Source organism: Thalassophryne amazonica, chromosome 16 (assembly GCF_902500255.1).
Source record: "Thalassophryne amazonica chromosome 16, fThaAma1.1, whole genome shotgun sequence".
NCBI lineage: Eukaryota > Metazoa > Chordata > Actinopteri > Batrachoidiformes > Batrachoididae > Thalassophryne > Thalassophryne amazonica.
In genome coordinates this window covers 74,699,054-74,726,556 of record NC_047118.1, presented here as the reverse complement: position 1 = coordinate 74,726,556, position 27,503 = coordinate 74,699,054, and the positions used below count along the sequence as shown (strand labels likewise).

Genomic DNA, 27,503 nt, shown 5'->3' with positions numbered 1-27,503 from the left:
ACATTTTGCGCAAAAATTCATCAAGTACGTCGGCCGCAGCCGCAGCCTGTGTGAATTGATACCACATTTTAGAGGAGCACGGGTGACTAAAACATATACCTTGGTATTTATAAAGCAATTTACTATATATTGTTCATTTTGACGAAATTTTTGTGGAGCCCCTCCAACTTTTACCCCAGCCCCCCCTCAGCACCCCCAACAAAAATTTCCTGGCACCGCCACTGGACAAAATGCTTTTAACGTCATTTCTGTTTCTGCTTCAAAAAAATATTTCCGCTGATACAACACGTACAGATCATTTTAGGGAATGTAGTCGAAATAGCCAGTAATGGTACGTTCAAAATTAAAAACCGGAGAGAAAATTTTTGCTCTTGTGTGACTCAGAGTTAGTCTTCATGTCATTGATCCTCGTGTTCATGCCAAAGCTCTGAAGGATTTACAGCCCTCCACTCACACACAAGCCCGGTGTGTCCATAGCAGGGATTTGTTTCTTGTCTGTCTCGACAGTCCTCATCGTTGTACCTCCTGAGGCGCCCTGCAGCCGTTGGCCAATAGCACACTGTCATCATCACGGACACCCTTTAAAGATGGCAGTGAGTGTTTGGTGAAAAGGCGCAATGCCCCTCTGCAGATCAGAATGAACCAGTACAGCTGGAGGCTCCAGAGAAAAGCGGCCCCCATGTTACACTGCCACGGGGCCCCCAGCAGCACCGCGTACACCGGCATGGATGCGTGTCTGAAATGAAAGAAAGGTGGCACTGTTGAGAAAAACAATTTACAAACTACTCTGCTGTTCAAAAAACTGTTTACAGAAAAGTCATCAGGAGACGACATACCCCCCGGCCCCCACAAATCAGTAAGACAAAGTGTCGAGGATCACCCAGGCACACCCTGATCCTAAATATGGATGAAATTGGTTAACTGGTTCTTCAGATATCACACTCAATCTCACTCACTCACTCACTCATACGCACATAAAAAAATAAAAAAAAAAACCTGATGTGGAGAAACTGATGTTCAGAAGCAGAAATCACATTCAGCAGGTGAAAACTCTGAACTTTAATAGGCTGTTACTATTACGTTCGCCAAGGACACAATAATATCATCAGTGTTTATTTGTCTGTCAGCAAGATTACATCAAAACTACTGCATGGATTTTGATGAAATGTTCATCACAGACCGACATTAGACCAAGGAAGAGTCTATTAAATTTTGGCAGTGATCTGGGTTCTGGATCAAGGTTTACTTTATATTGGCGTTGAAGGATTACTTCAAAACTACTTCAAGGATTCTCAACAAATTTTCACCACACATAGATATTAGGACATGGAAGACTCTACTGAATTTTGGAGGTAATCTACTGTAGATCCGGATTTGGCGACGTCAGAAATATCTTATTGCTCTTGTTTTATAACGTTATTTATTTTAGATCCTGAGCTGATGTAGTTGTTTTATGTTAACCCTCTGTACAAGTTTTTCTAAGTTGAACCTCCTAGTTTTAATGTCTTAATCAGTATTCTGAAAGACAAGAAGGAGCAGCAGGAGAGAAGACATTTATCATCACAGAGAAACGAACATTATCACGAAGCACGATGGATGAGAACATTTCCCAACCTCAATGTAAGGATACTTCCTGCGAGCTGAAGGTAGAATCCTCTCCTGTGGTTGATCACCATAACAAGGAGACCAACATGGATCAAGAGCAGAGCCGAGTAAGGGAAGAGGCTCTAATCAAAGAAAATATTTACCTAAAAGGAAAACTTATGCAGCTACACAAGCAGGTTTCTGAACAAGAAGAGTTCATTGAAGGACTACATGAAGCTCTGGAAGAACAGGGCCAGGAGCTGCAGATCGCTAATCAAGAATATAAGAGTCATTCCAGCTGGAATCATCAAATTTTGGATACGTTCCCCACCTGACCCCCTCAGTTTTGCCTGAAAAAAATGTGATGGATAATATAACTATTACACAATATCCAAAATTTCAGATCTCTACTCTGCATACTTTTCTCACAAAAAAAATCCTAATTGGAGTAAAGTCAGCCCATTTTTTATGCATTTTTTGGCATCATCGTCTAACTGGCCATTTTCAACTTAAAATATCTCAAGATGTATTTGTGTCATGTCCATAAAATCTTGTAGGCCAACAGTTCTAGTCCTGGAGACACTGATTACCAACTTGCAGGGTTGTTGTTTAATTCATGACATAATGCTGGCTCTCTGGATTTCTTAGAAAATTTGAACTTGCCAATTCTGGAGCGACCTTTTCATGTTCATAGAATCCAGAATCTTTAATGCATGACCTTCAAACTTTGCATGTGGTTTGTCATGAACTATGTCTCTAACATTCTCTAATGGGAGATGAATAAGTCCAATAAATTTTTAGATTTTAAGGTCTGAAAATGAAAAAAAAATAAATTTTTGGTCAATGTTTGAGGCCATATATATGTAAAAAAGATACCAGATACCAATGTCAAACTTAAAAATTTTTTTAAAAATCATTTTGACTGATATTCAGCTGGATATGTGTATTTCAAGCTGCAAGTCATTTAGATAACAATTAAAAGCTTTGCAAAGTCAAATATGATATAATTATTTTACAAAGTTAAGGTTACCTTACAAAGTTCTACAATAACATACAACATCCTAGTGGAAGTTGCCGATGGAAGTGTTTGATTTTCCTGTGACGTTTTCTGTAATAACAGATCTTCGACCAGTAGATGTAATTGGTGTTTCAATTTTCATGATGATATGTTGAAGAGGCACTCAGCAAAGATCTTCGCTTCTGGGCCAGAAGTAACTCCTTTCAGGGCCATGTGGGTGCATAAATGTCACTTGCACATCTTGATTTGCTTCAGATTTGCTTAAGCGTGAATGTTCCAAAACAAGGGTAATTTAAAAATTCATTGCAGAAAAATGAGGCAAAACCCCATCCCAATTTTTTTATATTTTGTTCTGAAGAATGTGATCTTTTTAAAAATTTAAGTTTGACGTTGGTATCCGGTATTATTTTTTTGATATATGGCCTCAAACACTGACCAAAATGTTTTGTTTTGTTTTGTTTTTTCAGACCTAAAAATCTAAAAATGTATTGGACTTATTCATCTCCCATTACAGAATGTTAGAGACATAGTTCATGACAAACCACATGCAAAGTTTGAAGGTCATGCATTAAAAATTCTGGATTCTGTGAACATGAAAAGGTCGCTCCAGAATTGGCAAGTTCAAATTTTCTAAGAAATCCAGAGAGCCAGCATTATGTCATGAATTAAACAACAACCCTGCAAGTTGGTAATCAGTGTCTCCAGGACTAGAACTGTTGGCCTACAAGATTTTATGGACATGACACAAATACATCTTGAGATATTTTAAGTTGAAAATGGCCAGTTAGACGATGATGCCAAAAAAAAAAATGCATAAAAAATGGGATGACTTTACTCCAATTAGGAATTTTTTGTGAGAATAGTATGCAGAGTAGAGATCTGAAATTTTAGATATGGTCTAATAGGTATACCTGTCATATATTTTTTTCCCATGCAAATATGAGAGGGTCAGGTGGGGAACATTGTTGTGAAAGTGTAGGTACACGGACCCACAACAGGGGGCGCAATGAACGGACAATAGAGAAAGGTGAATAACAAGTTTTACTGTTGTGAACAGGGCACAACCAATACAACAATTAATACTTTGGAGTTGTAAGTCGAAATCTGCTGGTGTTGTGTGGGCAGGCTCGAAGGTAGGAGACGTCCGTCCCCGTCGAACCGGAACCACCCAGATTTCCTCTGCCACCGAAAACCAGGAGTACTGGAACCGCCAAGTCCCGAATTCCCAGGTGGCCACTGCCTTCGCTCGTCGGATCCGGTACTGCTGGCGGGAAAGAGCACAAACACACAGGTATGGGTGCGACAGCACCCAGTAGACGGAGAGGGGAGAAGCCGCCTCCACCTCTTGAAATAATGAAGCAGGAAGGTGAGTACTTATCCAAGCAAGGTGCTTTCTGTAATCAGCTGTCCTGAAATAGTTTAGCAAGGTTTATCAGAGTCCTCAAAATATATACTAGCAGAGTAGGTTACCTTAATCTCAAGGCGATATCTCGGCACTGAGGTGGAGACGCTGTCCTGCTGATATACTCCGTCCTGAGTGCAGTCAGCTGTGTCTAGTAATGGGTGACAGCTGTCAGCCTGACAGCCTTCGTCGGCGGCAGCGCCCTCTGGTGCCTGGAGCCCGCACTCCAGGCAGGGCGCCCTCTGGTGGTGGTGGGCCAGCAGTACCTCCTCTTCAGCGGCCCACACAACAGGACCCCCCCCTCAACGGGCGCCTCCTGGCGCACGGCCGGGCTTGTCCGGATGGCGTCGGTAGAAGTCGGCCAGGAGGGCCGGGTCCAGGATGAAGCCCTTCTTCACCCAGGAGCGCTCCTCGGGGCCGTACCCCTCCCAGTCCACCAGGTACTGAAAACCCCGGCCCATTCGACGGACATCAAGGAGCCGGCGCACGGTCCAAGCCGGTTCCCCGTCGATGATCCGGGCAGGAGGTGGTGCCGGACCCGGGGTGCAGAGGGGTGAGGTGTGATGGGGCTTTATCCGGGAGACGTGGAATACTGGGTGGATCCGCAGTGAGGCCGGAAGCTGAAGCCTCACTGCGGCGGGATTGATGACTTTGACAACCTTGAAGGGACCGATGTACCGTTCTTGGAGCTTGGGGGAGTCCACTTGAAGGGGAATGTCCTTGGTGGACAACCACACTGCCTGCCCAGGACGGTACGTGGGGGCCGGGGCCCGCCGCCGGTCTGCATGTTTCTTCGCCCTCGTCCGGGCCTTCAACAAAGCAGAGCGGGCAGCACGCCACACCCGACGGCACTTCCGTAGGTGGGCCTGGACCGAGGGCACACCGACCTCTCCCTCGACCACCGGAAACAAGGGGGGCTGATACCCCAAGCACACCTCAAACGGGGAGAGGCCGGTGGCTGATGACACTTGGCTGTTGTGGGCGTACTCGATCCAGGCCAGGTGGGTACTCCAGGCCGTCGGGTGCGCGGCTGTCACACAGCGTAGTGTCTGCTCCAGTTCTTGGTTGGCCCGCTCTGCTTGCCCGTTGGTCTGGGGGTGGTACCCGGACGAAAGGCTGACCGAGGCCCCCAGTTCCCGGCAGAAGCTCCTCCAGACATGTGAGGTGAACTGGGGACCGCGATCGGAGACGATGTCTGATGGTATGCCATGCAGACGGACGACGTGGTGGACCAGGAGGTCCGCTGTCTCCTGGGCCGTAGGGAGCTTCGGGAGGGCCACGAAGTGGGCCGCCTTGGAGAAACGGTCCACTATCGTGAAGACGACGGTTTTTCCCTGGGACGGCGGGAGACCCGTGACGAAGTCCAGGCCGATGTGGGACCAGGGGCGATGAGGCACGGGCAGTGGCTGTAGCTGCCCTGAGGTCTTCTGATGATTGGCCTTGCCCCTGGCACAGGTGGTACAAGCCTGGACGTAGTCCCGGACGTCGGTCTCCAGGGATGCCCACCAGAAGCGTTGCCGGACGACTGCCACGGTCCTTCGCACCCCTGGGTGACAGGAGAGCTTAGAACCGTGACAGAAGTCTAGGACTGCGGCCCTGGCCTCTGGTGGGACGTATAGTTTGTTCTTTGGTCCGTTTCCGGGGTCCGGGACACGGGTCAGGGCCTCCCGGACGGTCTTCTCCACGTCCCAGGTGAGGGCGGCCACGATAGCGGACTCCGGGATGATGGGATCCGGGGGATCCGACGGTTCCGTTCTGACCTCCTCTTCGTGCACCCGGGACAATGCATCCGATCGCTGGTTCTTGGTCCCGGGGCGGTAGGTAATCCGGAAGTCAAAACGGCCAAAGAACAATGACCAGCGGGCTTGCCTGGGGTTCAGACGCTTAGCGGTCCTGATGTACTCCAGGTTCCGATGGTCAGTGAAAACCGTGAATGGCACGGCTGTTCCCTCCAACAGATGTCTCCACTCTTCGAGGGCCTCTTTCACAGCAAGGAGTTCCCGATTGCCGACGTCATAATTCCGTTCAGCGGGGGTCAACCTGCGAGAAAAATAGGCACACGGGTGAAGGACCTTATCGGTCTTCCCGCTCTGGGAGAGCACCGCTCCTATCCCTGAGTCCGAGGCATCCACTTCAACCACTAACTGGCGGCTAGGATCGGGCTGCACCAGAACTGGTGCGGACGAGAAGCGCCGTTTCAACTCCTTGAACGCGGCCTCGCACCGGTCCGACCAGGTGAAGGGAACTTTTGGAGAGGTCAGGGCTGTCAGGGGGCTAACTACCTGACTGTAGCCCTTGATGAACCTCCTGTAGAAATTAGCGAAGCCGAGGAACTGTTGCAGCTTCCTACGGCTAGTGGGTTGGGGCCAATCTCTCACCGCCGCAACCTTGGCCGGATCCGGGGCGACGGAGTCAGAGGAGATGATAAACCCCAGGAAGGACAAAGAAGTGCGGTGGAACTCACACTTCTCGCCCTTCACAAACAGACGGTTCTCCAACAACCGCTGCAGGACCTGACGGACATGCCGGACATGAGTCTCAGGATCCGGGGAAAAGATGAGTATATCGTCTAGATATACGAAGACAAACCGGTGCAGGAAGTCCCGCAAGACATCGTTTACCAACGCTTGGAAGGTCGCGGGAGCATTAGTGAGACCGAACGGCATGACCAGGTACTCAAATGACCTAAGGGGGTGTTGAATGCCGTCTTCCATTCGTCTCCCTTCCGAATCCGAACCAAATGATACGCATTCCTAAGATCCAGCTTGGTGAACATCTTGGCTCCATGCAGGGGGGTGAACACCGAATCCAACAAGGGCAACGGGTATCGATTGCGAACCGTGATCTCGTTCAACCCCCTATAATCAATGCATGGACGAAGTCCGCCATCCTTTTTACCCACAAAAAAGAAACCTGCGCCCATCGGTGAGGTGGAATTCCGGATCAACCCGGCAGCTAAAGAGTCCCGGATGTAGGTCTCCATGGATTCGCGTTCCGGCCGTGAGAGGTTGTACAGCCTACTGGACGGAAACTCACTGCCTGGAACCAAATCAATGGCACAATCATACGGGCGGTGGGGAGGTAGCGTGAGGGCCAGATCCTTGCTGAACACGTCAGCGAGGTCATGGTACTCCGCTGGCACCGCCTTCAGATTGGGCGGGACTCGGACCTCCTCCTTAGCTTGGGAGCCAGGAGGAACCGAGGAACCGAGACACTCCCGATGGCAGGTTTCGCTCCACTGTACCACTACCCCGGACGGCCAATCAATCCGGGGATTGTGCTTTAGCATCCAGGGAAAACCCAAAACCACACGGGAGGTGGCCTGAGTCACGAAGAACTCGATCACCTCCCGGTGGTTGCCTGACACCACCAGAGTTACTGGAGGTGTCTTGTGCGTGATTGGTGGGAGTAGGGAGCCATCTAGTGCCCGAACCTGCACAGGCGAGGTAAGAGCCACCAGAGGGAGCCCTATCTCCCTGGCCCATCTGCTGTCAAGCAGATTCCCCTCAGAGCCCGTGTCCACCAGTGCTGGGGCTTTCAGGGTTGAATCCTCATATAGGATCGTGACTGGGAGTCGTGTAGCAATGTGGGTGTGTCCCACGTGCATGTTTTGGCCCACCCCTGGCCCAGTCTCTAGGGGCGGGCGTTGGAGTTTAACCGCTCGGGGCAATCGTTTGCCATATGCTCACTCGAGCCACAAACATAACAAGCTCCGTGGGCCCGCCTCCTTTGTGCTTCAGGTGCCCTAAATGTTGCCCTGCTCGTGTCCATAGCTTCGTCAGCAGGGGGAGCCGTAAGCGCACGGAGCGCCGGAACAGAGGAGCGTGGGGACGGCGGAACTCGATTGGACCCGGAAGGGAGAGGGACGACCCGTGCCTGGCCACGCCCTTCGCCTCGCTCCCGGCGACGTTCCTCTAACCGGTTGTCAAGCCGTATGACCAGATCAATGAGCCCGTCTAAATCCCGCGGTTCGTCTTTAGCCACCAGGTGCTCTTTTAGGACCAGAGACAATCCATTTACAAAGGCAGCGCGGAGGGCAGTGCTATTCCAGCCGGATCTCGCTGCCGCGATGCGGAAGGCGACTGCATAGGCAGCTGCGCTCCGACGTCCCTGTCGTATGGACAGTAATGCGGTTGAAGCGGACTCTCCTCTGTTGGGATGATCGAACACCGTTCTGAGCTCCCGTACAAACCCGTCGTATGACTGAAGGAGCCGTGAGCTCTGTTCCCAGAGCGCTGTAGCCCAAGCGCGTGCCTCCCCGCGAAGCAGGTTGATTACATAAGCTACCCTGCTAGCATCAGCTGCGTACATCACGGGACGCTGAGCGAAGACGAGCGAACATTGCATAAGGAAGTCCGCGCACGTCTCCACACAGCCGTCGTACGGTTCTGGAGGGCTTATGTATGCTTCAGGGGACGGAGGAAGGGGCCGTTGAACAACCAGTGGAACGTCATTCTCACACGCAGGGTCCTCGGGAGGGAGAGCCGCAGCGGCGCCCGGAGGGCGCGCTTCCATTTGTGCGGCGAGAGCCTCCACCCTGCGGTTTAGGAGAACGTGCTGCTCGGTCATAAAATCGATCCGAGTGGTGAAAGCGGTGAGGATCCGCTGCAACTCACCGATTACCCCTCCCGAAGCCGCCGCTGCGCCCTGTTCTTCCATTGGCCGTTCAACAGCCGGTTGACGCCCCTCGGGATCCATGACGCTGGCCGAGATATCCTGTTGTGAAAGTGTAGGTACACGGACCCACAACAGGGGGCGCAATGAACGGACAATAGAGAAAGGTGAATAACAAGTTTTACTGTTGTGAACAGGGCACAACCAATACAACAATTAATACTTTGGAGTTGTAAGTCGAAATCTGCTGGTGTTGTGTGGGCAGGCTCGAAGGTAGGAGACGTCCGTCCCCGTCGAACCGGAACCACCCAGATTTCCTCTGCCACCGAAAACCAGGAGTACTGGAACCGCCAAGTCCCGAATTCCCAGGTGGCCACTGCCTTCGCTCGTCGGATCCGGTACTGCTGGCGGGAAAGAGCACAAACACACAGGTATGGGTGCGACAGCACCCAGTAGACGGAGAGGGGAGAAGCCGCCTCCACCTCTTGAAATAATGAAGCAGGAAGGTGAGTACTTATCCAAGCAAGGTGCTTTCTGTAATCAGCTGTCCTGAAATAGTTTAGCAAGGTTTATCAGAGTCCTCAAAATATATACTAGCAGAGTAGGTTACCTTAATCTCAAGGCGATATCTCGGCACTGAGGTGGAGACGCTGTCCTGCTGATATACTCCGTCCTGAGTGCAGTCAGCTGTGTCTAGTAATGGGTGACAGCTGTCAGCCTGACAGCCTTCGTCGGCGGCAGCGCCCTCTGGTGCCTGGAGCCCGCACTCCAGGCAGGGCGCCCTCTGGTGGTGGTGGGCCAGCAGTACCTCCTCTTCAGCGGCCCACACAACAAACATTTGATGATTCCAGCTGGAATGACTCATAATACTGTCATCCGCTTCTATCATCTCCAGAAGAGAACAGAAAATGACCTGCGACAAGAGATTGCTCATCTGTGTGGAACTCAGAAAGGACAGCATAGGTTTGAAGAGCAAACTGAAAACTACCCGCGAGAAGATCAAGAAGAGCATGATAATCAGAAGGAACAGGATCACTTCAAAAAGAAAGAAACTGAAGAGAACCTGCAAGAGAACCTTCAAGAACTGCATGCAGTTCAGAAAGAATGTGATCAATTCCAACTTTACTTCAATTTGCAAAAGCAAACTGAAAAGAGCATCCAAGAAAGGATTCGGGAGTTAAGGTAGAAGCTTGAATTTCCAGATCAAAGTGATGTTAAGGAAAAGCTGATAAAAGAGCTTGAGGAGGTCAAATCAAAGCTGCAAAAAGAGCTCAAGGAAGTCAAAGCAGAGTTGCAAAGTCATCAAATTCTCTTTGACGTGGAACGGTCCAAAGCTCGTCAGAAGGAGAAAACACTTTCTGAACACATTAAGACCCTCAAATGGCAGTTGAAGTGTTACTAGGAAGAAGATGAATTTATCTGCAAGTCGGTGGAAAGACCCTTTGAGCAGAAAGTAAAAAATACAGGACAAATCATACGTGCTATTGGAGACAAGATGAACACTGCCAAGACGAACTGTCAGCCCTGGTGGTCACGGTGGTTGTTGACTCCCTTGTTTTGTATTTCATGGTTCCTGTTTAGAAGGATATTGATTATTTAATGGAGTGAGCCAGGAGGTTACCCACGACAGAGGACCTTTAAGGGATGTCTGTCATGGGGCACATGATCACAAAAGCTGGAAGTGATTGAAGTTGCCCTCACATGAACACAGACAGCTTGATGCAAAGAACACTTTGAAGCCAACAAAAACCTCCAGTGATGGAGCATCTCTGCTCTTCAAAATGTGATTAAAATGTCTCCCAAAACTCTGCCAAGAAGTCAAAACTGCAGAGGAGACCTTCATCTGGTTCAGCGTCCTGAGGGTCCAGCTCACCTGTGGTCTCTGGAAACTCACACCACATTGAGAAATCCTGATAAACAGACACACTGCAGTCATTGCTGCATCATCTCCTGCTGTATTTATAATAAATATTTATATTTATTTACAGTGTCTGTTTTTTCAGGTTGAAATGCAGATATGAATGAATGAATCTTCCAGACTTAAAAAATGTACACATTACTTTTCATGCTATTTTATTTGTGTAAAAATAAATGTCCAAGTTTCCTTATAATGTTAATACCCCCATCACACTAGAGGCCGAATGAGCCCGAATGAATAGCTGAATGTCAAAGTCGGAGTGCATTTGAAAGCCTCCGACGGCGATCTGAGTGCAATCCAAACACTTGGGCACATTTGCGCAGCCAGCCCGAATGTAGAGCACATGCACTCAACTGTCGATGTGTGTTCGAGGTGGAAAAAGCACGAACGGCAGTCGAAGTGCAGTCTGATGACAGTCTGACTGTGTTCTAAATGTTCCAACGGCCTCAAAACAGCGTTTGAAACAGTCTGATCACATGCAATGGTAATTCACCATGGTCAGGCATGTCCCGAGTGCATGGGCGCAATTTGGTGGGGGATAGGGGGGCATGTCCCTCCACCTTTTCAACCAGGGGGGACAGAATATGGTATGTCCCCCCACCTTCTGACATATATGTGTGTACTTGAAACATGCTATGCCAGTTTTATGTGCAAAACCATGTCAGAATAGTATCTTTGTTTCTGCAAGTTTGTATTTTTAGCAGCATTGACGTGTTTACAACACCTGCTTCTTGTTTGTCACATTCAGAATTTTCTGGGGCTGCATTTGCCCAGATTTGAAACCAAAAATAGTTGCTTCTAGGGACTAGTGTCTACACATACGTATCCATATGCTAATTTACTAAATTCTGAAAGTTAGAAAAGGAAATCAGAAAAGCTATCTGGGACCTCAGAAAGCCCATCTGCGATTATTGCTTGATCTCCAAAATCAGTCTATGCAAGCGAAATTATGTTCAGTATGAGTGTTGTCATTAGGGCCACTTCGAAAATTAAATTCATGATAATTAATTTAAGTAAATCCTAAACTTATGATCTGTTGTTTTTTCAAACTTATGCAAAAACAAATCTTGAGAAAAAAAAAATACAGTATGCAATAATTAATAATTATTAAGAGCCTGTTCTTTCATATTTATGAATACATTTTACCACATTGCAGTTTTTTTTTTATGAGAACTCAACCTATCATTCTTTTTGAGTTCTACACATGTGGTGATACCTTATTTACACCAGGATGTTAATAAAATCAATGCTGGCTATTCTCAGAATAAAGTACTTATAGCCACAGTTTCAAATTGCATAAGTCAAATGGTGTCCACTTTATGGTCTTCTCAAAACATAAAAATTACTGTTCTGGATGCTCAGAATGCATCTGAGGTTATCTAGAAACCGTTGGCTTCTGGGGGCCTAAAGCGGCCCCCAGTCCCCCTGCCTATGGGCTTCGGCCCTGCGGGCCTCGCACTTTGTCCCCCCCAATTTCTAGTTCTAAATTGCGCCCTTGCCCGAGTATGCGCTGGATGGATGAGCCGCACAGCACCCTGGTGCATCCCGTTCAGAGTGCTAAGGACATATTGTACTGTGCAAGGTCTGTTGCACAGAATGATTACTTGCACTAGACGTGAACATTGTACAATCACACTGAAATCACCGTGTGTCACTGCGAGTCAAAGCGTTGCACAGCTGCAGAGCAGCACACCGTTTCTGAAGGGGGTGTTATATCCATAATGAACCTTACATTACAGATACATTGCATTTCCTCTCATGGGGTTAGATGATATATGTGAAATATCATCATCATCATCATCATTGCTGTAACACCACTTGCAGAAGCACTGGGTTGCACTGGCACCCCCTGCGCTGTCAATGCACTTCTGAGTCTTGGTGCAGTGCGCCACAACACAGCTGATCATAGTGCCCCAGCTGTAATACACATATTATAACACACACACTATGCCACTCTGTAGGAAGACTGACGGTGTAAATGTTTCGCCAGGCCATTACAATGTAAATAAAAATAAAAACGCACCTTTGGAATGCTCCAGATGCGTCTCACAGTACACATTAAACACCAGCCAGCAGCTGCAACCTGTGATGAATTCCCTCTCATCCTGGCTGCACCGTGAACTGGCACCATCAGCACACAAAGGCCTCGTCCACCAATGAATATGGGATATATATCCCATATGACGTGCAATCCCGTGGCACGATGCGCTTCATCCAGCCGGACAATGGAAAGCACGGCCCCTTCATGTGCCCCAAATCATCTCATCACAGCATACAGACCTCTCCATTCTTTGTAGGTGGGAAAACTTGCAAAATCGATAGTGGATCAAATACTTATTTGCCTCACTGTAAATGAAGTCGAAGAAATATTCAGTGACTTGGAAATGTTCATGTTTTCATCCCCTCACATTTCTCAAGAAAACATTCTGTAAAAATGATTAATTCTTACATTTAGAATAAACTGCCCTGTCCAAACCTTTTTTTTAATATGTTGGAGCCCTTAAATGTACTATTGGATCTACATTAACAAATAAAATACAGCTGATCAGACAAAATATGAAATACGTTGGTTTCATACAGTCTGCAGTTACGGAAAACAGAAGTCAAAGAGAATAACAGGATCATGATTAGTACGTACTTGCTATAGGATTAGTGCAGGTAGTACTGAGTGCGTACTTGCTGTAGGAGTAGTATAAGGTAGTAGTGAGTGCGTACTTGCTGTAGGAGCAGTACAGGTAGTAGTGAGTGCGTACTTGCTGTAGGAGCGGTACAGGTAGTATTGAGTGCGTACTTGCTGTAGGAGCAGTACAGGTAGTATTGAGTGCGTACTTGCTGTAGGAGCGGTACAGGTAGTATTGAGTGCGTACTTGCTGTAGGAGCGGTACAGGTAGTATTGAGTGCGTACTTGCTGTAGGAGCGGTACAGGTAGTATTGAGTGCGTACTTGCTGTAGGAGCGGTACAGGTAGTATTGAGTGCGTACTTGCTGTAGGAGCAGTACAGGTAATAGTGAGTGCGTACTTGCTGTAGGAGCGGTACAGGTAGTATTGAGTGCGTACTTGCTGTAGGAGCAGTACAGGTAGTATTGAGTGCGTACTTGCTGTAGGAGCGGTACAGGTAGTATTGAGTGCGTACTTGCTGTAGGAGCAGTACAGGTAGTATTGAGTGCGTACTTGCTGTAGGAGCGGTACAGGTAGTATTGAGTGCGTACTTGCTGTAGGAGCAGTACAGGTAGTATTGAGTGCGTACTTGCTGTAGGAGCGGTACAGGTAGTATTGAGTGCGTACTTGCTGTAGGAGCGGTACAGGTAGTATTGAGTGCGTACTTGCTGTAGGAGCAGTACAGGTAGTATTGAGTGCGTACTTGCTGTAGGAGCGGTACAGGTAGTATTGAGTGCGTACTTGCTGTAGGAGCGGTACAGGTAGTATTGAGTGCGTACTTGCTGTAGGAGCGGTACAGGTAGTATTGAGTGCGTACTTGCTGTAGGAGCGGTACAGGTAGTATTGAGTGCGTACTTGCTGTAGGAGCGGTACAGGTAGTATTGAGTGCGTACTTGCTGTAGGAGCGGTACAGGTAGTATTGAGTGCGTACTTGCTGTAGGAGCAGTACAGGTAGTATTGAGTGCGTACTTGCTGTAGGAGCAGTACAGGTAGTATTGAGTGCGTACTTGCTGTAGGAGCGGTACAGGTAGTATTGAGTGCGTACTTGCTGTAGGAGCGGTACAGGTAGTATTGAGTGTGTACTTGCTGTAGGAGCGGTACAGGTAGTATTGAGTGCGTACTTGCTGTAGGAGCAGTATAGGTAGTATTGAGTGCGTACTTGCTGTAGGAGCAGTACAGGTAGTATTGAGTGCGTACTTGCTGTAGGAGCAGTATAGGTAGTATTGAGTGCGTACTTGCTGTAGGAGCAGTACAGGTAGTATTGAGTGCGTACTTGCTGTAGGAGCAGTACAGGTAGTATTGAGTGCGTACTTGCTGTAGGAGTAGTACAGGTAGTATTGAGTATGTACTTGCTGTAGGAGTAGTACAGGTAATATTGAGTACGTACTTGCTGTAGGAGTAGTACAGGTAGGGGAAGAGCAGCACTCGACAGGTGAAGAAGCTGAGCAGCACGACGGCTCCGTTCACTTTGTGCAAAGTGGTTTGTTGTCGTTTGAACTGATGGAAACAAAATACACAATTAGACAAAAAGCTTGATCTCACATTCACCAGTGTTCTGTGCACCGGGCAGAATGACTTCTCTGCTGATACGAAGGCTTTTTATAACATAAACCTAAAGTCATGTGGGCGTGTCTTTGGCCTTTTCCAGTTCCTGAGGTTCTGGACACAGATGCCTGAACACTGAATCAGGCTCATGAAAATGCATCACATGACTGCAGTATCAGAGCTGATGTTCCTTCAGAATGCCTGTGATGCGTCTCATCTCTCTAAGTAACCGTTGCTCTGACACAGTTAGAGGTACAGTCAGTGGCTGTGGTCACACCATAATCACCAGTGGAGTGTCATCTCTGGGCCACCTGTCAATCAGTGAGTGAAGCTTTGAGTGAAAAGCCTCCCTCAGCCAGAAATCACTCACTGTACTACAGCCCCATGCTCGTCCTGACGTCCCTGCTTATTTCAGCAAGACAATGTCAAGTCACATTCTGCATGTGTTACAACAGCGTGGCTTCATAGTAAAAGAGTGCAGGTACTACACTGGCCTGCCTGCAGTCCAGACCTGTCGCCCAGTGAAAATGTGTGGTGCATTATCCAAAATTGTGATGATGCAGTCTGTGATGTCATGCACTGACTTCATGTACTTTAAAAAAAAAAAAAAGACTTTGTGTAGTTCCTCAGTCCAGTGAAAAATTACATCAGAAATTTGACCAACTTTCAGCTTTTCATCCTAACAGATCTTTATGCCTCCAGACAGCTTACAGTCGAGTGGATTCATTTTGTGTGTGTGTGTGTGTGTGTGTGTTAAAAGAATTAGCAGCGTCAATAGCTCCTTCAAATCATCGTCCGTCAGCAAAGCAAACTCCGCCATGTTTAACTAAGCCCTGCCCCCCGGAAGTGTGAGCGCACACGGTGGTCGGGCGTGCAATAGCAAATTTCAAATAGCACCAAAATTGTAGCTTAAAAAGAACTATTGCACGGTCAGTGAAACACAACGTCAAATATTATGAATAATCCATGTCACATTACATACAACCCACCAACAAACCACCAAGTTGGGACGTTGTGTAAAATGTAAATAAAAACAGAATACAATGATTTGCAAATCTTCTTCAACCTATATTCAATTGAAAACACCACAAAGACAAGATATTTAATGTTTAAACTGATAAACAAATATTTGCTAATTTTGAAATGGTTGCCTGCAACACATTTCAAAAAAAGCTGGGACAGTGGTATGTTTACCACTGTGTTACATCACCTTTCCTTCTAACAACACTCAAGAAGTGTTTGGGAACTGAGGACACTAATTGTTGAAGCTTTGTAGGTGGAATTCTTTCCCATTCTTGCTTGATGTACGACTTTAGTTGTTCAACAGTCCGGGGTCTCCGTTGTCGTATTTTGTGCTTCATATCCTAACCTTATGGTATTACTGTTTTGTTTAAGAATGTTTAATTTTCACTGTTGCTGCACTTTGAAATCATAGTCATATCATATATCATACTGATATGACAATATTGCGATATGATAATTTGGCCATATTGTGAAGCCCTACTGTCAACTAGCTGAAAACTTTTAATATTAATTTACATCTGCATTTAAAAAAAGATGCTTAAAGTGGCAGAGGGTTAAGAGGGCTGTAATGAGGGGGGATCAGCTGAAAGGGAAAAAAGAAAAATGCTTAAAAAGGTGGGGGGTCTGGGGGAGCAGAGCCCCCCCAGAAGCTGAAAGGCAAAATAAGGAAAATTCTTAAAAAGATGGGGGGGCTGGGGGGGGCTCTAAAAGGTTTTAGTCATGCTCATGCTCCCAAGAACCATTTTACTGAAAAAAGTCTGAAGGACCTAAAGAACATGGTAAGATGATGAGGAGCTTCCAGGCATGTGAGAGGCAAATAAAGAAAAATGCTAAAAAAGGCGGGGGGTCTGGGCAGAGCTCCCCCCCAGAAGCTGAAAGGTTTTAGCCATGCCAATGCTCCCCTGAAGCCTTTACTCAAAAAAAAAAAAAAAAAAGTCTTAAGGTCCAAAATGACATGGTGAGATGCTAAAGAGCTTCGCTCGTTCATGTCGGTGACATACACATATTACAATGTCTAATGACAAGGATCTATTTTAGTTGTTATATAAAACAAATAATGTTTTTCCATTCTTTCAATGGTACAAATATTTAATTTGGTGATCACCAAATTAAATATTTGTTCCGATGAAAGAATGAAAAAACATTCATTATTTGTATATTGTATTATTTTGACATCACCCCAAGGCTGTTTTCTGAGGACTTTAAGGTTCCAACTGTGATTTATTTTAACCAACAGGTGGCTGTATTGAGCACAATATCACCTTCTGGACTTTAGGTCCAATCCTGATCTGGACAGAAGTGAATTACCTGGATCAGGACTTTCCCCAGACAGACGAACGGCGTGCTGAGCTCCGCCAGAAACAAGACGCCCTGAAAGAAGTCCCCCCGGCCCCGCCTCCACAGCTGCCATAAACATCAAAAACATGAGTCGATCTCTACAGGCTGGATTGTGGTTTGGTTTGTGGTTTTGGACAAAATATCAGCAGGTGTGACTGACGGTGGTCGTCATAGTTACCAGTGAGGCAGGGCAGCAGGCAGCCACCATGAAGACATGATGAAGCACAAGCAGGAGCTCACGCCGCAGATAGCCCACCACGGCACCATGCACCGACCTCGTGCCATCCTCCTCATGACCTTTGACCTGCAACTTGTGCCAGTAGCACAGAAACATGGCGTAGATGTCGTAGATGAAATAAGGTGCGGCGAAGAGAATATAGGCATCAGTCAGCCAGTGCCTGAAACAACCGGAAAACATCACCAAAAAAAAAAAAAAAAACTTTCAGTATGTGGAAACATTTACATTTACACACACACGAGATTCTGCTGGTTTCTGTTTGTTTATTAGTTGTATTTTCAGAAGATTATTGACATTTATCAAAACATTTTTGTCAAAACTTCCAATTACCCCCCCCCCCCCCCCCCAAAAAAAATAAAATAAAATGAAACCATTTAGGGGCAGAACTGTGACAGTTTCATTACACAAACTATCCAATACACCAATTGCATACAAAACAAAAGCAATCTGAGAGTTCTGACATCCGCCAATCCAGATCCAGATCACCTCTAAAATTCAGTGGAGTCTTTCATGCCTTATTATGTATCTGTGGTGCAAATTTTATGAGAATCTGTGAAGTAGGTTTTTTTTTTTTTTTTTTTTTTTAAACATAATCCTTCAAAGGCTATATTAACTGAAATCTTGATCCAGAATCTGGATCACCTCCAACATTTTATGGAATCGTCCATGGCCTCACTCAAGTGGAGGAGGAGTAACAGGAAGACAGAGGATGGGAATGAGAGGAACAGTAGTAGCCAGTAAACCAGTGTTGATCAGTATGTCTTTATGTTGCGTATTTATATTTACATTTACTGTTTTTCTTTTTTACTTTCATTTTTGATACTCTGTGTGCTGCTATACAATGCTGCTGGAACCTCAATTTCCCTGAGGGCTCAATAAAGTTCTATCTAATCTAATCTAATCTAATCTAATATCTATCTGTGGTGAAACTTCTGTCAATACACGTAGTTTTTGTTGTGTGGGCCGCCAGAAGAGGAGGTACTGCTGGCCCACCACCAGAGGGCGCCCTGCCTGAAGTGCGGGCTTCAGGCACGAGAGGGCGCTGCCGCCACGGACACAGCTGGGGGTGACAGCTGTCACTCATTATCTCTTGACAGCTGTCACCCATCTACACTTCATCATCTCACTCCATAAAGACCGGACGTCATCTCCACCTCGTTGCCGAGATATCATCTACCTGTGAAGGTAATTCTCTGCTGTATCTAAAACTGTGTCATAGTCTGAACTCTTTTGCAGCCGTTTTCCTGTGGTGTGCCTTATCTGCTGGATTGGCGTTTGGTGTGAACAGCGACGGCTTCGCTTCACACCCAAACCAGATAAGTGGTTTAACAGGAGCTGCATGAGTGTATGATTAGAGGTGGAGGTGACTTTCCACCTTCTGATTGTTTTTGTTACTGGGTGTGCACACACCCACATCTCACTGTTTGTGCTCCTCGCCAGCAGTACCAGATCCGACAGTCGGGGACGGTGATCACCTGGGAATTCGGGACTTGGCGGCTCCAGTATTCACCGGGTTCTGTGGCGGTGGAAATCGTGTGGTCCCGGCTCTTCTCAGGACAGACATCTTCTATCCTCGAGCCTGCCCACACGTCACCTTGGTGTATTGACTGCTATCAGATTCTGTGATTGTCTGTATAATCGTTGTGCACATTCACAACATTAAATTGTTACCTTTTGGCTCATCTATTGACCATTCATTTGCGCCCCCTGTTGTGGGTCCGTGTCACTACACTTTCCCCAACAGGATATCTCGGCCAACGTCATGGATCCCGAGGGGTGTCAACCATCTGTTGGACAGCCAATGGAAGAGCAGGATGCACAGGCGTCAGCTGGAGGCGTGATTGGTGAGTTGCAGCACATCCTCACCGCCTTTACCGCTCGGATGGACCTGATGACCGAGCAAAACATCATCCTTAATCGCAGGAATGAGGCTCTCACCGCGCAGGTGGAAGCGCGCGTTCAGGGCGCTGCTGCAGCTCCTCCTCCTGCCGACCCGGTGCCGAATACAGACATTCCACTGGTCATTCAACGACCCCCCCACCATCCCCTGAAGCATACATAAGCCCCCCAGAGCCATACGGAGGTTGTGTGGAGACGTGCGCGGACTTTCTTATGCAGTGTTCGCTCGTCTTTGCACAGCGTCCCGTGATGTACGCGTCTGATACCAGCAAGGTGGCTTATGTAATTAATTTGCTTCGAGGTAAGGCAGGCGCTTGGGCTACAGCGCTTTGGGAACAAAGTTCACGGCTCCTTGCCTCTTATACTGGGTTTGTGAGGGAGCTCAGAACTGTTTTTGATCACCCTAACAGAGGCGAAACTGCGTCTACCGTGCTGCTGTCAATGAGACAGGGGCGCCGGAGCGCAGCCGAATATGCAGTCGACTTCCGCATCACGGCTGCGAGATCCGGCTGGAATATGACTGCGCTCCGCGCCGCCTTCATAAACGGACTGTCGTCGGTCCTGAAGGAGCACCTGGTGGCTAAGGAGGAACCGCGGGATTTGGCTGAGCTTATCGATTTGGTTATACGATTGGACAATCGGTTAGAAGAACGCCGACGGGAGCGAGGCGAAGGGCGTGGTCAGGCACAAGCCGTCCCTCTTCCTCCCGGGTCCGAAAGGGAGCCGGCTTCCCCACGCTCCACAGCCACAGCGCTCCGTGTGGCTACAGCTCCCCCTGCTGACGATGCTAGGGACACGAGCAGGGCCACATTCAGACAGAGGAGGCTGGTCCGCGGGGAGTGCTTTGTCTGCGGCTCGAGTGAGCATCAGCAGAGAGACTGCCTCAAACGGTCAAAACACAAACGCCCACCCTTAGAGACTGGGCTGAGGGGGGGTCAAAACATTCATGTGGGTCATACACATCTTTCAGCACGACTCCCAGTTACAATCCTGAGCGGGGATTTAAACCTTCAAGCCCCAGCACTGATGGACACGGGGTCAGAAGGGAATCTGCTGGATAGCAGATGGGCAAGGGAGGTAGGGCTCCCTCTGGTGGCGCTTTCTTCGCCAGTGAAGGTGCGAGCACTAGATGGCACTCTTCTCCCTTTTATCACACACAAGACACTACCTGTAACCCTGGTAGTGTCTGGGAATCACAGGGAGTAGATTGAGTTTTTTGTAACTCCTTCTACCTCCCGCGTGAGTTTGGGCTTCCCATGGATGATTAAACACAATCCCCGGATTGATTGGCCATCTGGGGTTGTGGCTCAGTGGAGCGAAACCTGCCACCAGAATTGTTTAGGATCCTTGGTTCCTCCCGGTGTAAATGCTAATGAGGAGGTTAAAGTCCCTCCCAATCTGACGGCGGTGCCGGTTGAGTACCACGATCTTGCTGACGTCTTCAGCAAGGATCTGGCGCTCACCCTTCCCCCACACCATCCGTACGATTGTGCCATTGATTTGGTCCCGGGCATTGAGTTCCCGTCCAGCAGGCTGTACAATCTCTCACGTCCTGAGCGCGAATCAATGGAGACCTACATCCGGGACTCATTAGCTGCCGGGTTGATCCGGAATTCCACCTCCCCGATGGGTGCAGGTTTCTTTTTTGTGGGCAAGAAAGATGGCGGACTCTGTCCATGCATTGATTACAGGGGGCTAAACGACATAACGGTTCGTAATCGATACCCTTTACCCCTGTTGGATTCAGTGTTCACGCCCCTGCATGGAGCCCAAATTTTCACCAAACTGGACCTTAGGAATGCGTACCACCTGGTTCGGATCCGGAAGGGAGACGAATGGAAGACGGCATTCAACACCCCATTAGGTCATTGAGTACCTGGTCATGCCGTTCGGCCTCACTAACGCCCCTGCGACGTTCCAAGCATTGGTAAACAACGTCTTGCAGGACTTCCTGCACTGATTCGTCTTCGTATATCTGGATGACATACTCATCTTTTCCCCGGACCCTGAGACTCATGTCCAGCATGTACGTCAGGTCCTGCAGCGGTTGTTGGAGAACCGGCTGTTTGTGAAGGGCGAGAAGTGTGAGTTTCACCGCACCTCTTTGTCCTTCCTGGGGTTCATCATCTCCTCCAACTCTGTCGCCCCTGATCCGGCCAAGGTTGCGGTGGTGAGAGATTGGCCCCAACCAACAAGCCGTAGGAAGGTGCAACAGTTCCTCGGCTTTGCAAATTTCTACAGGAGGTTCATTAAGGGCTACAGTCAGGTAGTTAGCCCCCTGACAGCCCTGACCTCTCCAAAAGTCCCCTTCACCTGGTCGGATCGGTGCAAAGCCGCGTTCAAGGAGTTGAAACGCCGGTTCTCGTCTGCACCAGTTCTGGTGCAACCCGACCCTAGCTGCCAGTTTGTGGTTGAAGTGGACGCCTCTGACTCAGGGATAGGAGCCGTGCTATCCCAGAGCGGAGAGACCGATAAGGTTCTTCACCCGTGTGCCCACTTTTCTCGCAGGTTGACCCCAGCTGAACGGAACTATGACGTCGGCAATCGAGAATTCCTTGCGGTGAAAGAGGCTCTTGAGGAGTGGAGACACCTGTTGGAGGGAGTGTCTGTGCCATTCACGGTTTTTACTGACCATCGGAACCTGGAGTATATCAGGACCGCCAAGTGGCTGAACCCCAGGCAAGCCCGCTGGTCACTGTTCTTCGGGCGTTTTGACTTCTGAATCACCTACCGCCCCGGGACCAAGAACCAGAGATCGGATGCCTTGTCCCAGGTGCATGAAGATGAAGTCAAGACTGAGCTATCGGATCCACTGGAGCCCATCATACCGGAGTCCACTATTGTGGCCACCCTCACCTGGGACGTGGAGAAGACCGTCCGGGAGGCCCTGGCACGGAGCCCGGACCCTGGAACTGGGCCGAAGAACAAGCTCTACGTCCCACCAGAGGCCAGGGCTGCTGTCTTGGATTTCTGTCACGGTTCTAAACTCTCCTGTCATCCGGAGGTGCGAAGGACCGTGGCAGTGGTCCGGCAGCGCTTCTGGTGGGCGTCCCTGGAGGCCGACGTCCGGGAATATATCCAAGCCTGCACCACCTGTGCCAGGGGCAAGGCAGACCACCAGAAGGCACAGGGACTTCTTCAGCCACTTCCTGTGCCTCATCGCCCCTGGTCCCACATCGGTCTGGATTTTGTCACGGACCTCCCGCCGTCCCAGCGCATGACGACCATCTTCACGATAGTGGACCGATTCTCCAAGGCGGCCCACTTCGTGGCCCTCCCGAAGCTCCCCACGGCCCAGGAGACTGCAGACCTCCTGGTCCACCACGTCGTCCGTCTGCATGGGATTCCTACCGACATCGTCTCTGATCGTGGTCCCCAGTTTTCCTCACACGTCTGGAGGAGCTTCTGCCGGGAACTGGGGGCCACCGTGAGCCTCTCGTCCGGGTATCACCCGCAGAACGGGCCAATCAGAAATTGGAGCAAGCCCTGCGCTGTGTGATGTCCGCACACCCGACGGCCTGGAGTGAACATCTGGCCTGGATCGAGTATGTGCATAACAGCCAGGTGTCCTCTGCCACCGGCCTCTCCCCATTTGAGGTGTGTTTGGGGTATCAGCCCCCATTGTTTCCCGTGGTGGAGGGAGAGGTCGGTGTGCCCTCGGTCCAGGCCCACCTGCGGAAGTGCCGTCGGGTGTGGCGCTCTGCCCGTTCTGCCTTGTTGAAGGCCCGGATGAGGGCGAAGACCCATGCAGACCGCCGGCGGTCCCCGGCCCCTGCTTACCAGCCCGGGCAGGACGTGTGGCTATCCACAAAGGACATCCCCCTCCAGGTGGACTCCCCGAAGCTCAAGGACAGGTACATTGGACCATACAAAATCCTCAGTCCTGCTGCAGTGAAGCTCCGACTCCCAGCTTCACTGCGGATCCACCCGGTTTTTCATGTCTCAAGAATCAAACCTCACCCCTCTGTGCTCCCGGACCGGCACCGCCTCCTGCCTGGATCATCGACGGGGAGCCAGCTTGGATGGTGCGCCGGCTCCTGGACGTCCGTCGAATGGGCTGGGGGTTCCAGTATTTGGTGGACTGGGAGGGGTATGGACCCGAAGAACGCTCCTGGGTAAAGAGAAGCTTCATCCTGGATCCGGCCCTCCTGGCCGATTTCTACCGCAGTCACCCGGATAAGCCGGGGGAGGGGTCCTGTTGTGTGGGCCGCCAGAAGAGGAGGTACTGCTGGCCCACCACCAGAGGACGCCCTGCCTGAAGTGCGGGCTTCAGGCACGAGAGGGCGCTGCCACCACGGACACAGCCGGGGGTGACAGCTGTCACTCATTATCTCTTGACAGCTGTCACCCATCTACACTTCATCATCTCACTCCATAAAGACCGGACGTCATCTCCATCTCGTTGCCGAGATATCATCTACCTGTGAAGGTAATTCTCTGCTGTATCTAAAACTGTGTCATAGTCTGAACTCTTTTGCAGCCGTTTTCCTGTGGTGTGCCTTATCTGCTGGATTGGCGTTTGGTGTGAACAGCGACAGCTTCGCTTCACACCCAAACCAGATAAGTGGTTTAACAGGAGCTGCACGAGTGTGTGATTAGAGGTGGAGGTGACTTTCCACCTTCTGACTGTTTTTGTTACTGGGTGTGCACACACCCACATCTCACTGTTTGTGCTCCTCGCCAGCAGTACCAGATCCGACAGTCGGGGACGGTGGATTAAATTACTCATAACCATCCCAAAGACGTATCGTTATCTTTGGCTGCTTTCAGTGATGCCGGTATTTGGTTATACTCGTTCTCTCAGATTGTTCTGTCTGAGTTATTTTCATTAGTTACTTCATCCAAACCATCAACATGTCTATTAGACCCCATTCCTACCAGGCTGCTCAAGGAAGCCCTACCATTATTTAATGCTTCGATCTTAAATATGATCAATCTATCTTTATTAGTTGGCTATATACTACAGGCTTTTAAGGTGGCAGTAATTAAACCATTACTTAAAAAGCCATCACTTGACCCAGCTATCTTAGCTAATTATAGGCCAATCTCCAACCTTCCTTTTCTCTCAAAAATTCTTGAAAGGGTAGTTGTTAAACAGCTAACTGATCATCTGCAGAGGAATGGTCTATTTGAAGAGTTTCAGTCAGGTTTTAGAATTCATCATAGTACAGAAACAGCATTAGTGAAGGTTACAAATGATCTTCTTATGGCCTCAGACAGTGGACTCATCTCTGTGCTTGTTCTGTTAGACCTCAGTGCTGCTTTTGATACTGTTGACCATAAAATTTTATTACAGAGATTAGAGCATGCCATAGGTATTAAAGGCACTGCGCTGCGGTGGTTTGAATCATATTTATCTAATAGATTACAATTTGTTCATGTAAATGGGGAATCTTCTTCACAGACTAAGGTTAATTATGGAGTTCCACAAGGTTCTGTGCTAGGACCAATTTTATTCACCTTAGGCAGTATTATTAGATGGCATTGCTTAAATTTTCATTGTTACGCAGATGATACCCAGCTTTATCTATCCATGAAGCCAGAGGACACACACCAATTAGCTAAACTGCAGGATTGTCTTACAGACATAAGGACATGGATGACCTCTAATTTCCTGCTTTTAAACTCAGATAAAACTGAAGTTATTGTACTTGGCCCCACAAATCTTAGAAACATGGTGTCTAACCAGATCCTTACTCTGGATGGCATTACCCTGACCTCTAGTAATACTGTGAGAAATCTTGGAGTCATTTTTGATCAGGATATGTCATTCAAAGCGCATATTAAACAAATATGTAAGACTGCTTTTTTGCATTTACGCAATATCTCTAAAATTAGAAAGGTCTTGTCTCAGAGTGATGCTGAAAAACTAATTCATGCATTTATTTCCTCTAGGCTGGACTACTGTAATTCATTATTATCAGGTTGTCCTAAAAGTTCCCTGAAAAGCCTTCAGTTAATTCAAAATGCTGCAGCTAGAGTACTGACGGGGACTAGAAGGAGAGAGCATATCTCACCCATATTGGCCTCTCTTCATTGGCTTCCTGTTAATTCTAGAATAGAATTTAAAATTCTTCTTCTTACTTATAAGGTTTTGAATAGTCAGGTCCCTTCTTATCTTAGGGACCTCATAGTACCATATCACCCCAATAGAGCGCTTCGCTCTCAGACTGCAGGCTTACTTGTAGTTCCTAGGGTTTGTAAGAGTAGAATCGGAGGCAGAGCTTTCAGCTTTCAGGCTCCTCTCCTGTGGAACCAGCTCCCAATTCGGATCAGGGAGACAGACACCCTCTCTACTTTTAAGATTAGGCTTAAAACTTTCCTTTTTGCTAAAGCTTATAGTTAGGGCTGGATCGGGTAACCCTGAACCATCCCTTAGTTATGCTGCTATAGACTTAGACTGCTGGGGGGTTCCCATAATTCATTGAATGTTTCTTTCTCTTTTTGCTCTGTATGCATCACTCTGCATTTAATCATTAGTGATTGATCTCTGCTCCCCTCCACAGCATGTCTTTTTCCTGGTTCTCTCCCTCAGCCCCAACCAGTCCCAGCAGAAGACTGCCCCTCCCTGAGCCTGGTTCTGCTGGAGGTTTCTTCCTGTTAAAAAGGAGTTTTTCCTTCCCACTGTCGCCAAGTGCTTGCTCACAGGGGGTCGTTTTGACCGTTGGGGTTTTTTTTCCGTAATTATTGTATGGCTTTGCCTTACAATATAAAGCGCCTTGGGGCAACTGTTTGTTGTGATTTGGTGCTATATAAATAAAATTGATTTGATTTGATTTGATTTAAATTGTTACCTCTTGGCTCAGCTATTGACCGTTCATTTGCACCCCCTGTTGTGGGTCCATGTCACTACACCTTCCCCAACAGTTTTGCTGTAATCCTGCTAAAAGACAGACAAACGCTGATTTTATTACATCTTTGGCGGACATAATTACTGCGACCTTAGAAAGAAGGTCACGGCAAGGGACGAGGTGGAATTTTGTATGAAACTTCATTGAAATCCACCACAGAAATTTCAAAAAATGTTCCTGATGAGGTGTGAACTTCAAAAAACAAGACAAGGTGTACCCCCCTGACACACACACACACACGTGTAACCCCAAAACTGAAACGGAGTGTCCAACACCAACAGACTGTGTCAAGGCAAGCATGTAATAAGATCATAACTGCATTACACATCTTTATGTCAACATATGATACATCACAAAAGGAAATGAAAAAGTATCCCAAACTGACAGTGGGCATTGTAGTACAAGTTGCAGTGTTTAGAATTAAGTACAGTAATAATCCTGTCAAAAAGCGTTCACATTTTTAAAGGAGATTTTAAACTTTATTAGCTGTTGGGGGTCACAATATAATTCGTTTGAACATCTGATTCTCCGTTCTGCCCATGATGCTACGTATTGCCAAGGTCAGAAGAATAAAAATCAGCCACATTACTTTATCACTGTATATAGGCCCCCTGGCTCATACTCTGAATTCTTAGATGAATTTGGTGAGTTCATCTCTAACTTGTCAACTAGTGTAGATAACATTGTTTATTGGTGACTTCAACATTCATATAAATAAGCCTTCTGATCCCATCTGTAAATCATTGATGGAAATTATGGATGTACCAGGATTCAATGCAGATTAGTGGAAATACGTTGGATTGTTTCTCACACGTGGTATTGCTGTCATGAATACTGACATCATGCCTCTTGCATCAGTGGTCTCTGATCACTCACTTAAGTTTACAGTTTTGCTGTTGTGTTTAGTGGAACAACAACCTTATTTTTCATTGCGGTGATGCATCAGCTCCTCAACTACAACTGAACTTGAAGCTAGACTGCCTGATATCTTAGCTTTACGTTTGGAAAATGCCCAATCAGTAGACAGTCTTGTGGATAGTTTAAACTCACTGCTCAAAACTACACTCGACATGATTGCGCCACCTACTTTAAAACCACGCCCCCAAAATACAGTCACCTTGGTTCAGTGATTACTTGCGTGACCTCAAGCATAAGGCTAGAGGTCTAGAACAGAAGTTTCGTAGTTCAAAATTAGAAGTATTCCACCTTGTGTGGCGTGATGCTATCTTAGAGTACAAGCATGCACTGCTGGCTACAAAGCGGACCTATTACTATGATTTGATCAACAAAAACAAACATAACTCAAAGTTCTTGTTTGACACGGTGGCAACACTTATTCATGGACAGTCACCTATAAGTCACATTTTATTAAGCCAAGATTTCTTTGATTAATAAAATATGACATTAGGTTAAAC

General features: G+C 47.8%; 1 protein-coding gene across 2 annotated transcripts in view; it reads right to left on the bottom strand.

Annotated features, from left to right (window-relative positions):
- Positions 1 to 217: 217 nt before the first annotated feature.
- Positions 218 to 27,503, bottom strand: part of tlcd3ba (TLC domain containing 3Ba) — a 41,733-nt gene continuing 14,447 nt past the window's right edge. For both annotated transcript variants that reach the window (XM_034191198.1, XM_034191200.1), the window contains exons 3-6: positions 17,279 to 17,498; positions 17,071 to 17,166; positions 14,582 to 14,691; positions 218 to 736 (exon numbers count right to left, since the gene is read on the bottom strand). In XM_034191198.1, the coding sequence (XP_034047089.1) occupies positions 511 to 736; positions 14,582 to 14,691; positions 17,071 to 17,166; positions 17,279 to 17,498 (652 nt within the window). In that variant the 3' untranslated portion in view covers positions 218 to 510. The remainder of the gene's footprint in view (positions 737 to 14,581; positions 14,692 to 17,070; positions 17,167 to 17,278; positions 17,499 to 27,503) is intronic.